This window comes from Eucyclogobius newberryi, unplaced genomic scaffold, assembly GCF_026437365.1.
Source record: "Eucyclogobius newberryi isolate DKJ021-1_F unplaced genomic scaffold, fEucNew1.0.hap1 SCAF_163, whole genome shotgun sequence".
NCBI lineage: Eukaryota > Metazoa > Chordata > Actinopteri > Gobiiformes > Gobiidae > Eucyclogobius > Eucyclogobius newberryi.
Genome location: NW_027315794.1, coordinates 145,001 through 157,567, shown reverse-complemented (window position 1 = coordinate 157,567; position 12,567 = coordinate 145,001). Strand labels below are relative to the sequence as shown.

The following is a 12,567-nucleotide window of genomic DNA, read 5'->3' as shown; positions in this document are numbered from 1 at the left end:
TGACAAAAACCTACAACCCTCATTTTCCCTGTATTTTTTTAAAATTTTTAAATTTCCCCCCCCAAACCCACCTCCAGAGCCATGTATTCAAAACTTCCACCATATTAGAATTGTCTACGGAAATGTCAGCATCTAAGATTTTGGAGGTTAGCCATGCAAATATATCAGGATTTGCTTGTTTTGCCCTCACTGTAATAAAGTCTACCGCTGTATATAGTTTTAAGCAGTTAAACACGATTAATGAAGGATGCACCAAATCAGACAAGGTTCCAAATCAAGCTATGACATCTTTGTGTCTCAATTCTAACCGTAATATTAAATGCTAAATATTATAGAGTAAAATAATTCCGCAAACTGAAGTAATCTACATATAAAAACAGTTGGGTAGTATTTCCTAATTTTTTTTATAAGTTTTGATAAAAGTGTACGTTCGCTTGAGCTAGGCGCAGTGCACAGAGCATATTACCAAACCTAGAGACAATATTTTTGACCCAGCACAACCACAGCCCTGGTAACCGATGACGCCACTTGGTGACAGGTCATATCTGTGGAGAGTCAAGCAACTCAATTGTGGTGTGATAAGAGCACATGATTAAAGCATTACTGAAACGCACGGACACGCCACGCACGGACACGCCACGCACGGACACGCCACGCACGGACACGCCACGCACGGACACGCCACGCACGGACACGCCACGCACGGACACGCCACGCACGGACACGCCACGCACGGACACGCAACGCACGGACACGCAACGCACGGACACGCAACGCACGGACACGCCGCAGCGCACAGACACGCCGCCGCGCACAGACACGCCACTGCTACAAACAGACACGCTACGTCATGCTACAAGCAGAAAGGTGAGGCTAGTGACAGTGTTTGTTAAACTTTTTATTGTCGAGACTTGTCACATAATGCACCAAATTGCGGCCGATTTTCATAATCTTTTTTATTATGACATTTGACTTTTAAATTAACTAAAAAAAACGTTCAAATGGAAGCAGTAACCCAAGATAAAAACATGAAGTCAAGTAGGGTTAGGCAATATTAACAAATTAATATCGCAATATTAACAAATTAATATCACAATATTTTTGGGATTATCCTGATGTATATTCAGACAATATTGCAATCAATGAGACATGTGCCTGTAAATGTCTTTTGTATTATTTTAGACAACATCTGAATTCCAGCTCAATTTTATAAAGTTAGACACAGGGAAACGTGCTGCTCTCCTGGGGAAGAGCCGACAAGGCTGCAGGTGAGCGGTAGGTGCGTTCTATGATTGATACGTGGCAGGACTAATCGGCTGTCCACACCACGAGGAAATGAGACTCAGATTTGGGCCAAAAAATCGTCCATTACGCCTTTAACACCATCAGTGTGGGCGAACCCTAGAATGCGGTGCGTTTCTTGAGCGAGTGACCCGTAGTTACCTCTCCCCTGACCTCACCCTCAGAGCCTCCTGTTACCATGGCCACGGTGACATCAGCAGTGTGCCATGGTCCGCTCGTGTCCAGAGGAGCAAGCCAGTGAGCCGAGGAGGACAGAAGGGAGAGGAAATGGAGAAATGTGCTGGTTAAGATACAGTCACGTTACCATGGCGACCACATACGTATCTGTCCTGAAACACTCTACAGCCACTCAGGGGGTATACACTAGAAAGTTACAATGTACACTTTTAACAGACCATAATATTTGTTAGTACCACCCAAGGTAATACAAATGGAAGATGCAGGTTTATGGATTGCCCTGCCTTCTATTATGCATCACGAGGCATGTTTTTATACCATATACTAGCTTAACTTGCCCTGTACCAATACTACAGTAACTTGTGAATTGTAAGGTAAATTTAAGAGCAAGGTAGCTATGATGGGCTTCACTGTGGGGATGGGTGACATGGAAGTAAAAATCTAATTGTATTTATAGTAGTCAATATCAAACTTTAAGCTCCATTTTCTACAGTTCACTAATGCTTGTAGCAGACCTGATTTTTAGAGGGTAATTCTCCCAATGAAAATAAATTGGAACTAAACCCCTCGAGACAACTACTGTTTTTGGGTGTTACAAAAATTAATTGTATTTAATTGAATCAATGTGTAGAATGGTAGCAGCCTTTATAATCAGGGTGTTTTGTGTACAAACATTTGAAAGGCCAAGCCTTTGTCATCCCCTGAGTGTCTGCTAGGTGGTTCACAATGAAGTATGCACTCTCAGAAGCAGCAGATGTCTTTAGTTACTTCTTAATAACCTAAGTACGTAGCTGGAACATATAAGATGATCTGGAAAAAGCTGCTGCTCCTGCTGCTGCTCCTGCACCTGCTCCTACACCTGCAGCTGCTCCTGCTGCTGCTCCTGCACCTGCTCCTACACCTGCTGCTGCTCCTGCACCTGCTCCTACACCTGCAGCTGCTCCTACACCTGCAGCTGCTCCTGCGGCTCCTGCTGCTGCTCCTGCTGCTGCTCCTGTTGCTACTCCTGTTGCTACCACTGCTGCTCCTGCTGCTGCTGGTCCTACTCCTGCTCCTTGCTGCTGGACTATTCTGTTCTGACTAAGCACTGAGGGGGGACCAGGATGTATAAACCTGAGTCACTCCAGGAAGTGACTCCAGCATCCTGTCTGTGCTAAACATAGCGCAGAAGAAGGGTCTGACAACACTGTGCAAGTTGAACGAGTTTCCCAAAGCTTTGATTCGTTCACTCCACAATCAGTCTTACTGGTGAAGTTACTACAGTTAGTTTGACTGACAAGAGTAAGTTACGGCAGCTATTGTTCACCCACCTCATCTTGGGGCCATCACTATTTTTAAAGTTGGGTGAGATATCTTGTAGAAGTGGGAGTTGCATCATAAACATGGATAATATTGAAGGTGCTGGTTTGGAGATCTGCAGAATTAAATAATCAAACAAACCTTTTGTTAGTTATCAATCTTTTGAAAAGGCCTGCAACTATTAATCAACCAATTGTGTCTAGTCTACTATGAAAAATAAAATCATTATCATTATCTGGACTCTACGGACTCTATTCTTAAAAATCAAGTCTTTCTTAAAAGTCTCAATGTACTATAGAAAACATTTTGACTAGTCAACTAATCGAGAAAAATGATCTCTGGATAGTCGACTAGTACAATAATTATTAGTCGTAATCTGACTTTTGATAATGTCAAACTGCTTTTTTGATTAATTTTAGAATCCATTAACTTTTATTGCAGTAATTGAACCTTTATGATGGACTGCCCAAGATTATCTTAATATTGTCCTTAAATAATCCCCCAAAAATGGCAAGATATTCATTTTCATCAAGACCCTAATATCTTGACTGTAAACTACTGTAAACGCAATGTCCTTCTTGCTGCCTTCTGTAATGCTGTGTGACTTGGGCTTGTCAGATGTGTAGTTTTACCCTGTCTTGCAATGAAAGCCCCTGAACGTTCACACCTGTCCACACATGTGCTGTTGGGAACGTTATCAGCACTTGTCTTATCACCTCCTTCCTCATTTTTCTGACAGACTACTGCTGTGAGAGCCATCCATAACCTGAGGGAGTGGACCTTGGTTAAACACCAGCTCAACTTAATAACTTGACCTCGCAACACTTACATCCAGGTTCTTGTTCTCCCTTAGTTTATGGCCAGTTGCCCTACTCCCCTGCCCTCCTGGATCTCACATGCGCCTCATTCTTCCACTTATCCAGGTCGTGGTGGCTGCAAGCTGCCCCTCTCTCCCCCCTTTCCGGTACAGTAACTGCATCACTGCAGACGCTGCAATGCCTGTCAATCTCACGCTCCATCCTTCACTTACGGGTGAAGTGGATACTTGAACTTGCAGATCCAGGTTTGATGGAGCCATCAGGACCTCATCATCCACAAACAGTAGAGATGAGATCCTGTGTTTCCTAAACCTTCCGACCGCTGACTGTGCCTAGAAATTCTATCCTTAAATACAATGAACTGAATCAGTGACAGAGAGTCCAACATGTACTGGGAACAGATCTGATTGACTGCCGGCAATGCAAATACAGCTCCTGCTACGGTCATACAGGGACCGGACAGCCCTGAGCAAAGGGCCCCAGACCCCATAATGCCGGAGCACCCCCCAAAGGTGCACCATGAGAAACCTTCTCCAGATCTACAGAGCACATGAATCCCATAAACCCTGGATCACCCGTTGGAGAGTATAGAGCTGGTCCAGTGTTCCACAGCCAGGACGAAAACCACTCTGCTCCTCCTAAATCTGAGGTTTAACTTTCTGTCGGATTCTCCTCTCCAGTACCCCAGAATAGACCTTAGCGGGGAGGCTGAGGAGTGTGATCCCTCTGTAGTTGGAACACACCCTCCAGTCCCTTCTTGAACAGTCCAGAGGCACTGTCCCTGACCACCATGCAATGTTACAGAGACGTGTCACCCAAGACAGTCCAACAACATCCAGAGACTTGATGTACTCAAGACGAAACTCATCCACCCCCAGAACTCTTCCAACGAGAAGTTTGCCAACAAGCTCAGTGACTTCAGCTTGGGTGGTGGACGAGCCCGCCCCCGAGTCGTCAGTCTTTATTTCCTCTTCGGAAGATGCGACGTGCGGGATTGAGGATATCCTCAAAGTATTCCAACCACCATTTGACGACATCTCTGATAGAGGTCAGCAAGTCTCTGCCCCACCATAAACGGTGTTGGTGAAGCACTGCTCCCCCATTCTTCCCGATCATCCCACTCCAGGTGTCACTGTCATTGCCCATATGGGCGTTGAAGAACAAGGAAGTGGAAGTCCGCAGTTGGTGCACTGTCCAGTACCCCTCCCTGGCACTCCAAAAAGTGTACTCTGCACTGTTTCTTTGGCCTGTAAATGGGTTTTCACAAATGGTGATCTCATGTTTAACTTAAAATGTACTCATTGAAAGAATACTTTCCAAATTCCTTGCCCCTCTTGGTTCTTGCTTGAGCTATGGCCTGTCTCCCTAAACTCCTGGTTCTTCCTTGGCCATGCTGATCCTTTTGCCCTCCTGCTTCTCCCTAACTCGGTCTATGGTCCATCTCCCTGCCTTGGTTTATTTACCCTCCTGGTTCTTCCTCTATCTGGGATTCTTCTTTGGTCTTGCTGCCCCTCCTGGTTCTCCTTCAGTGCTCTGGTAGTGTGCCTGCTCTGTGTCTGGAGAGGGCTTGCGTTGACAGCTGAGGGGCTAATGAAGGAGCTGTCAGCTTAATGTCCCTGGGACATCCTCTTCTTCCTCCACGTCTGTCGTTCTGATGGACGCTCACAGTCAGGGTGATGTGTTCTGTGTTGTTGATGAGTAACAGAAGGTGATTTGTCAGTAAATCTCTTAACATTTATGGTCTTTGATCTTTGCCCTGTGACAGCATTTGCAATTTGACAGTCTGTGGACTATGTTCTGTACGTGTTAGTAAATGTAAAGTCTTTATGATAAGACTTAATTGTAATTGTATGGTCTATGATCCCTGCACGGTTCAGAAGTACTTGTATGTATTTGTTGCTTAATATGTCTGTAGTAATTGTGTAACTATGTTCAAAAGGATATTTTATTTATGAAACGTCCAATTTTTTTATTTTCTTCACAAATACAGCTGCTACAGCACAGGACATAAAACTGATTGAAAAAGTAACTTGAGGAGTACTAGATTAAATGGGCACAAAACTAGTGCGTTACATTCCTCGTTACTCTGAAAAAGTAATTTGAGTACTCTAACGCGTTACACCTAACTCTACTCTTATTCAATCAGAAAACCAAATGACTACAACCACCAGTACCTTTATATCCACCTCATAAAAATGTGGGTTAGGGTTATCTTGACCTTGTTCTTTCTAATAAGATGAGATAAAATAAGATAATCCTTTATTGTCCACACATGGGGAAATTTCATTGTTGCAACGCAGGTAGATACAGAGGTAGATACAGAAGAAAAGAACAGATAACTTATAGGAAGTTTGAAAAACACTCTCAATAGAAGATCTCTTATAAACAAAAACTCCTATAGACAAAACCTCCCATTTCCCAACAAGGGATGGAGGGGAAAAATAATAAAGATAAAATAAATAAATAAATACCATTGCATGTGATCACGACAGTAATTGCACATGAATTGCACAGTAATTGCACATGAATCACGACAGTAATTGCACATGAATATGACAGTATTGCTGTGTTCAGGACTAACAGTGTTTGTTATAAAGTCTGACAGCAGCAGGAAGGAAAGACCTGCAAAATCTTTCCTTCACACAGCGAGGGTGGATCAGCCTCTCACTGAAGCTGCTCTCCAGAGCGGACAGAGTGTCCTGCAGGGGGTGAGACTCATGGTCCAGCATAGATGTGAATCTAGCCAGGACCCTTCTGTCCCCCACCTCCTGCACAGAGTCCAGAGCACAGCCCAGGAGGGAGCTGGACTTCTTGATGACTTTGTCCAACTTCCTCCTCTCCCTCTATGTGATGCTGCTGCTCCAGCAGGCCACACCGTACAGGAGGGCTGATGCCACCACAGAGTCATAGAAGGTCTTCAGGAGTGGCCCTGTCACTCCAAAAGACCTGAGTCTCCTCAGGAGGTAGAGCCGACTCTGGCTCTTCCTGTACAGTCTGTGTTATGAGTCCAGTCCAGTTTGTGATTACATACATTATTTAGTAGGAAATTGTGATTATAGTATTGGAGACATTTACTAAAAATATGAACACATTATGCATTTCAGACATATCTAAACTACAGGGTAAGTAGTTTTCATACATAATAAGAACATTTTGGTACTTAAAAAATTGCCCCCATTCAAATTGTGCTTTTGATTCAATTGTGCTTAACCCTGCAGCCCTATTAGACTGTATTTTGACATGTAAGCCTGTTCTCTCTCTTTGTGCCTGCAGAAGAAGAGCAGAGAGGAAAGCTGTGGTGAGGGCAGCGGGGTGGAGATCATGGAGAACAAGCCCTACACTGACGGACCTGGGGGCGCAGGCCAGTACACACACAAGGTCTACCACATCGGCATGCATATCCCCAGCTGGTTCCGCTCCATCCTGCCCAAAGCGGCCCTACGGGTGGAGGAGGAGTCCTGGAACGCCTACCCCTACACGCGCACCAGGTAATGACCACACAGGCCCACATTTTTTGCTTTCAGTCATGGTCAGATGCTAAAGTTCTTTCAAATCTGCTGTATGTTGCCGTCTCCTTCCAGATACACATGCCCGTTTGTCGAGAAGTTCTCCATTGACATTGAGACGTACTACAAACCGGACACAGGGAACCAAGTTGATGTGTTCAACATGTCTGCAGCAGAGAAGCGGCTGAGGGCAATCGGTGAGAGCTGAAGATGTACAGTCCTTCACATTTTGGCAGGAAAAAACAAAACGGCTGCCCAAGCATTCTAGTCTGTCTGTTGGCCCTCAGAGGCAACTGTTGTTGTGATTTTGGGCCTTACAAAAATAAATTGATTTGATTTGATTTAGTGGCTGTAGTCTGAACTGCAGTAGTATGATCTTGGCTGTTGACATGTTCATGTGAAGCTGCTCACGAGTCATGGTTCCAGGGCATGTACTGACCCAAATTCAGCAAAGATGTCCCTTGTAATCATGAATCATACGTGTTCTGTCTGAGATGCAGATGGAATACTTTGGTCTCTTTTGTATCTCATTAAATGTTTGAACAGTGCTTTTGTATACTGTCTGTTTATTCATGCAAATATACTTTATTCTCATGATTGTTCTCAGATCCCATTGACATAGTGACAGACCCCATCGCAGCTCATGAGTACAAAGTGGAGGAGGACCCTCGGCTCTATAAGTCTGCCAAGACCCAGAGGGGCCCTTTGAGCGACGACTGGATCGAGGAGTACAACAATAACCCTGGGAAGACCCCCATCATGTGTGCCTACAAACTGTGTAAAGTGGAGTTCAGGTACTGGGGCATGCAGTCCAAGATCGAGCGCTTCATCCATGACGTGGGTAAGGAGCTGCACCTCACTTTGACTACAAGGATTAGTTGTAGTTAAAACTTTAACTGTAACATGAATGTATGATGCTTTCTGCAGGTCTCCGTAAGGTGATGGTGCGAGCGCACCGGCAGGCCTGGTGTTGGCAGGACGAGTGGTACGGCCTTACCATGGAGGACATCCGGCAGCTGGAGCTGGAGACGCAGCTAGACTTGGCTCGGAAGATGGCCCAGTTCTGTCAGGCGGAAGAGGCCACCGAAGTTAACGGAGGAGCGTCCTCTCCAGACAAGGAGCAGGAGGCCAAGGAGGCCATCAGCAGCATCGAGGCTGAGGAAGTGGTGGTCAGCACTGGGGACACGCTGCAGCCTAGAGGGGTCTTGACCAAACAGTGGTCTACATCCTCCAGGTCGTCTCGCTCCTCCAAGAGAGGAGGTGAGCTCTTTTTGTTTCCTAGATTACAGGAGATCTTACAGTGAAGGATAGGATCTTATGAAGGTCTAAAGAGTTTAAAGGTGTTCCTGATTGTTATTGTCTAAAAAACAGTCAATTACTACTGTAGCAGTCTAACAATATACCTCACTTATTCACATGGACCCTTTGTTCTCTGTTTTATTCTGTCTGTCATTTGGTCTGTACAGTAGTGAACACGCTGCTACTCACACACTGGAAGTTCAACTTTTTAAAAAGTGACTAGAATAAGCTGAAAATAAATTTTACATAATTTTCTTGGCTCTTTCCCAACAAATGTGATCAAAAATTTCCATGGACGCCTCCATGTTCTTTTTGCTCTTTTTCTGCCATTTATTGGCAATAACTGACTTTTAGCACACTTGTGTGTGGACGGTAACAACGTTTGAAACTCTATTTTATGTCCAAATATGGAGCATACATTTGCCACACCTACCTGTTAAAGGTGGTATGGACGATTTTTTTCAGCAAATTTTTTATCATATTTCCTCGTGGCGTGGATAAATCATTTGTCCTGCCACGTATCAATCATAAAACGCACCTATTGCTCACCTGCAGCCGCGTCAGGCTCGTCCCCACGTTTCCGCGTGCCTAAGTGCATGGATCTATCATAATATAGTTTCCTCAGTGTACGGGGCAAAATTAAGACGGAGAAAGACAGTTCGAGCTGACGCAGAAGTGGACAGAAATCTACGGGAGACGAGCGATGCGATGCGCTCCGTTGCGCTAATAAACAAAAGCACGTGTGTTGCATCAGTCCGCACGGGGGAGTGGCATGCGCACTTCCGCCTGCGTTCTCAAATCGCCGAAAAATCTCCATACCGCCTTTAATACCTGATTGCGTCGCTTCCGCCAATCTGCTCCAGGGCAGCTGTGGCTACAGTTGTAGCTTACCATCATTGGGTAGCTAAAAAGACGGACGCTATATAAATCCAATCATAATTTTTTTTCTTAACAGTACACTTTCTGGTTGTCAGAGTATACAACGGTCTATACATGCGTTCGCGGTGACGTTATACATCCGGGACTTCCCCATTGTGGCCATTTTGAAAGGGGCACGCAATATATATAAACTACCACGACTGCGTCCTTTTCTACGGCATAATGAGCTACGAATACTTTGATTCTTTATAACGGCAAACTAAGGTACACGACAAAGCTATCATTCCTTGGTCTGTCAACAGAGCAATGTCCTTACAGAGCGCAGGTTTTTGGCATTTTGGCCTCATATATTCTGGATATCGTATGTAGTAGTACTGTTGTGCCCCTTTCAAAATGGCGGACTCGGTTACTACTGTACAAGTTCCCGGATGTGCGAACGCATGTATAATTATATACAGACAGCACACAGAGGTCTCTTTACCCCAAGAGCTGCTTTTACAATATATTTGTAACGGAGCAAAACAGATTTTGCTGAACTACATGGCATTGGGATGCAATCTCTTTAATTCAATTTTATTTATTGATCATTGAAAATAATGCTTTGTTAATCATGTTGCATTTGCAGATCAAAATGGTGAGTAATTGTGTAATGACTTTACTACAGTCTACCTCACCTCGTGTCACCCCTCCGCTCCCCACAACCCCACACTATTTTTAGCTGTAGCTTTGACGTCACAAGCACGTGCAGGACACGCCCTTCTCCAGAGCAGAGTACCCCGTCTGAAGGCAGAGCCGAGGCACCTCTCTCCTCCCTCTCCTCCCTCCCCCCCTCTCCTCCTTCTATTTTTAGCCTGCTGCTGACATCATGAGGCTGACGCTGTTGGCAGGGACCCTCTGTTTCCTTTGAGCAGCTGTGTGCAGGACTATCACATGAGCGGGGGAATCCTGGGGAGCTGCAGCCCGGGCTTTATTGCTAATACTTTAAACAGTAAAACATTAGACACACAGTTCCATCCTACACACAGCTGAATCCTCAAAAGCAGCTGGTAGTTAGACACTGTGTACAGGAACCCCACGTGGTAACGTCATCCTCATTATCATTGAACTTGACTGTTCTCTCAAATTAAATCGGTTTAATTGCAACATCATCAGGTTACAGGTCAACATTTGGATGTACTATGTTATATAGGTCGATGTAATCCCTCATTCGTCCAGGCGTGTACCATTGTAGAAAAAGCTTCAGTTGTAGTCATCTGGACTCTTCTAACCGAGTCCAGATGACTACAACTGAAGCTTTTTCTACTATGTTATATTGGATGTCTATAGATGGCGTGCCTTTTAATATTCTAGTTATTGTTTTCTTTGTTTCTTACCCTAACCCTTTCTTTGTTTTTATTTAAATGGGGGACAAGTTGTACCTTAGACACCCATTTCTGTTCAGAGATGGATGGTTTTTCCTGACAATTTACTATTTACTCCTCCATCCGCAGGCCTAAACCAGAACAAAGGCAGCTATGGCGCTAATCAGAGTATCCTAAATGGAGTTTGATTACCCATTTTTATTTACATGAACAGTTATGCTTAGTATGACTCCAGTGACAGGTCAATAGACCGAACTATCTAACTAACTAGCCCCCTCCTAAATAATGACGTTGCTACAGCTTTCTTACTAATATTCTTCATTAGTGTACAGTGTTTTCGCTGAGGGCTTTTGGCATGGCGGCCCGCCATGCTGCCGCCGGCACTCGACATGGCCAAAATATTCCACGCGCCGCTGGCATTTTAGGGTGCTGCTGCGCTCGCTCGGGTGCCGCGAGCGCCGTGGTGTTGTTCGCTTGCGCCGCCTGCTGCGCTCGCGCACGCTTGGCCGCTTGGTGCCCGAACGGCCGATTGGGCATAGAGCGCAATACACCGCTCCTAAGTGGCGGAGTGTGATCATATTGGCTTTCCATATCGAGGGCGATTTTCCATATCGAGCGCCGAGGGGCGCCGAATGGCGCAAGCGGAAATTTTTAAAGTACCTTTTGCTAGCGCCTACGGCGGTGTCCCACCGCCATCCTCAAACCTCAGCCCAGCGCGTGTGTGTGCGTGCGTGCGCGGTCTCGGGAGTAACACTGTTGTCTGTGATATTATTATAATACATTCACTCATTTTCTACCGCTTGTTCCCTTTCGGGGTCGCGGGTGACTGGAGCCTATCCCAATGAGTTTGGGCCTTAGGCGGGGTACACCCTGGACAGTAGCCAACTCGTCGCAGGGTCAACACATAGACATTACAGACAACCATTCACTCTCACATTCATTCACTAGGGCCAATTTAGAGTTGCCAATTTTGCCTCACACATGCATGTCTTTGGACGGTGGGAGGAACCCGGAGAACCCGGAGAAAAGCCACGGTAACACGGGGAGGACATGCAGACTCCACCCAGAGAGATCATGTGATGTGGGTCTGGTCCGGGAATCGGACCCATGATGTAATATAATACAGTGTATTAATAATAATATATAGTATAATATAATAATAATAATCTCTTCATGTTATAAAGACTAAAAAATAGTTCTAATGATGACACCATGCACACATACTTTTGACAGGATTATGAAATTTGGTACAAATTTTCCTGACATGATTGTTTTTTGGGGATAGTAAATAAATAGCATTCTTGAGTGTAGTATTTTCTGTAGTATTTTTGGATGCTTTAGTTTTTGTGTGTTATCCTCTCCCTCTGTCTGGGTTCTCTGGTTTGAGTCTTTTTCACAAATGGATTTGGGTTGTAGCCCTTTATCCTTTAGTTGATAATCAGCCGATGGTGTCTTTATCTATGAATATGCGAGATCCTAATTTTGAGAGCTTTTACCAGCACCAACAATGACTTTAGTCGACTACAGCCCTAAAACATATGTGACTCATGGTGTCTGAAACGCTGCGCAGACAGATTTTCTAATCCAAGTGTTTCAAGTCAGTGTGTTCTTCGAAGATTCTTGATAACAACAGGCTGATTAGTCAGTGTGGAAAGGTCATGCTCTCAGCACTTCAACCCCATCTGCCAGAATGTCCATGTTTCTGCCAATGTGGTGTTTGTGGTTTGAACCCCACTTAAGTGTCCAGCATACGCTCCATCTGTGACAGGGCCGTGCACATGAGGGTGTGCATGAGAGGCAACGCATGAGCCAAGAGTCTGTCCATGTTTATATAACACTCATGTGGGGGCCGAAAGCTTGTGCAAGATTTCTTTGTCATAGAGCGATGGTTAAAAAGGGAAAGAGAGAGGCTCAAACACATGCACC

General features: G+C 44.9%; 1 protein-coding gene across 6 annotated transcripts in view; it reads left to right on the top strand.

Moving 5' to 3' along the window:
• LOC140362368 (membrane-associated phosphatidylinositol transfer protein 2-like) overlaps positions 1 to 12,567 on the top strand; it is a 100,670-nt gene that overhangs the window by 54,427 nt on the left and 33,676 nt on the right. For all 6 annotated transcript variants that reach the window (XM_072448459.1, XM_072448460.1, XM_072448461.1 and 3 more), the window contains exons 3-6: positions 6,870 to 7,084; positions 7,178 to 7,299; positions 7,710 to 7,943; positions 8,030 to 8,362. In XM_072448459.1, coding sequence (XP_072304560.1) covers positions 6,870 to 7,084; positions 7,178 to 7,299; positions 7,710 to 7,943; positions 8,030 to 8,362 — 904 coding nt within the window. The remainder of the gene's footprint in view (positions 1 to 6,869; positions 7,085 to 7,177; positions 7,300 to 7,709; positions 7,944 to 8,029; positions 8,363 to 12,567) is intronic.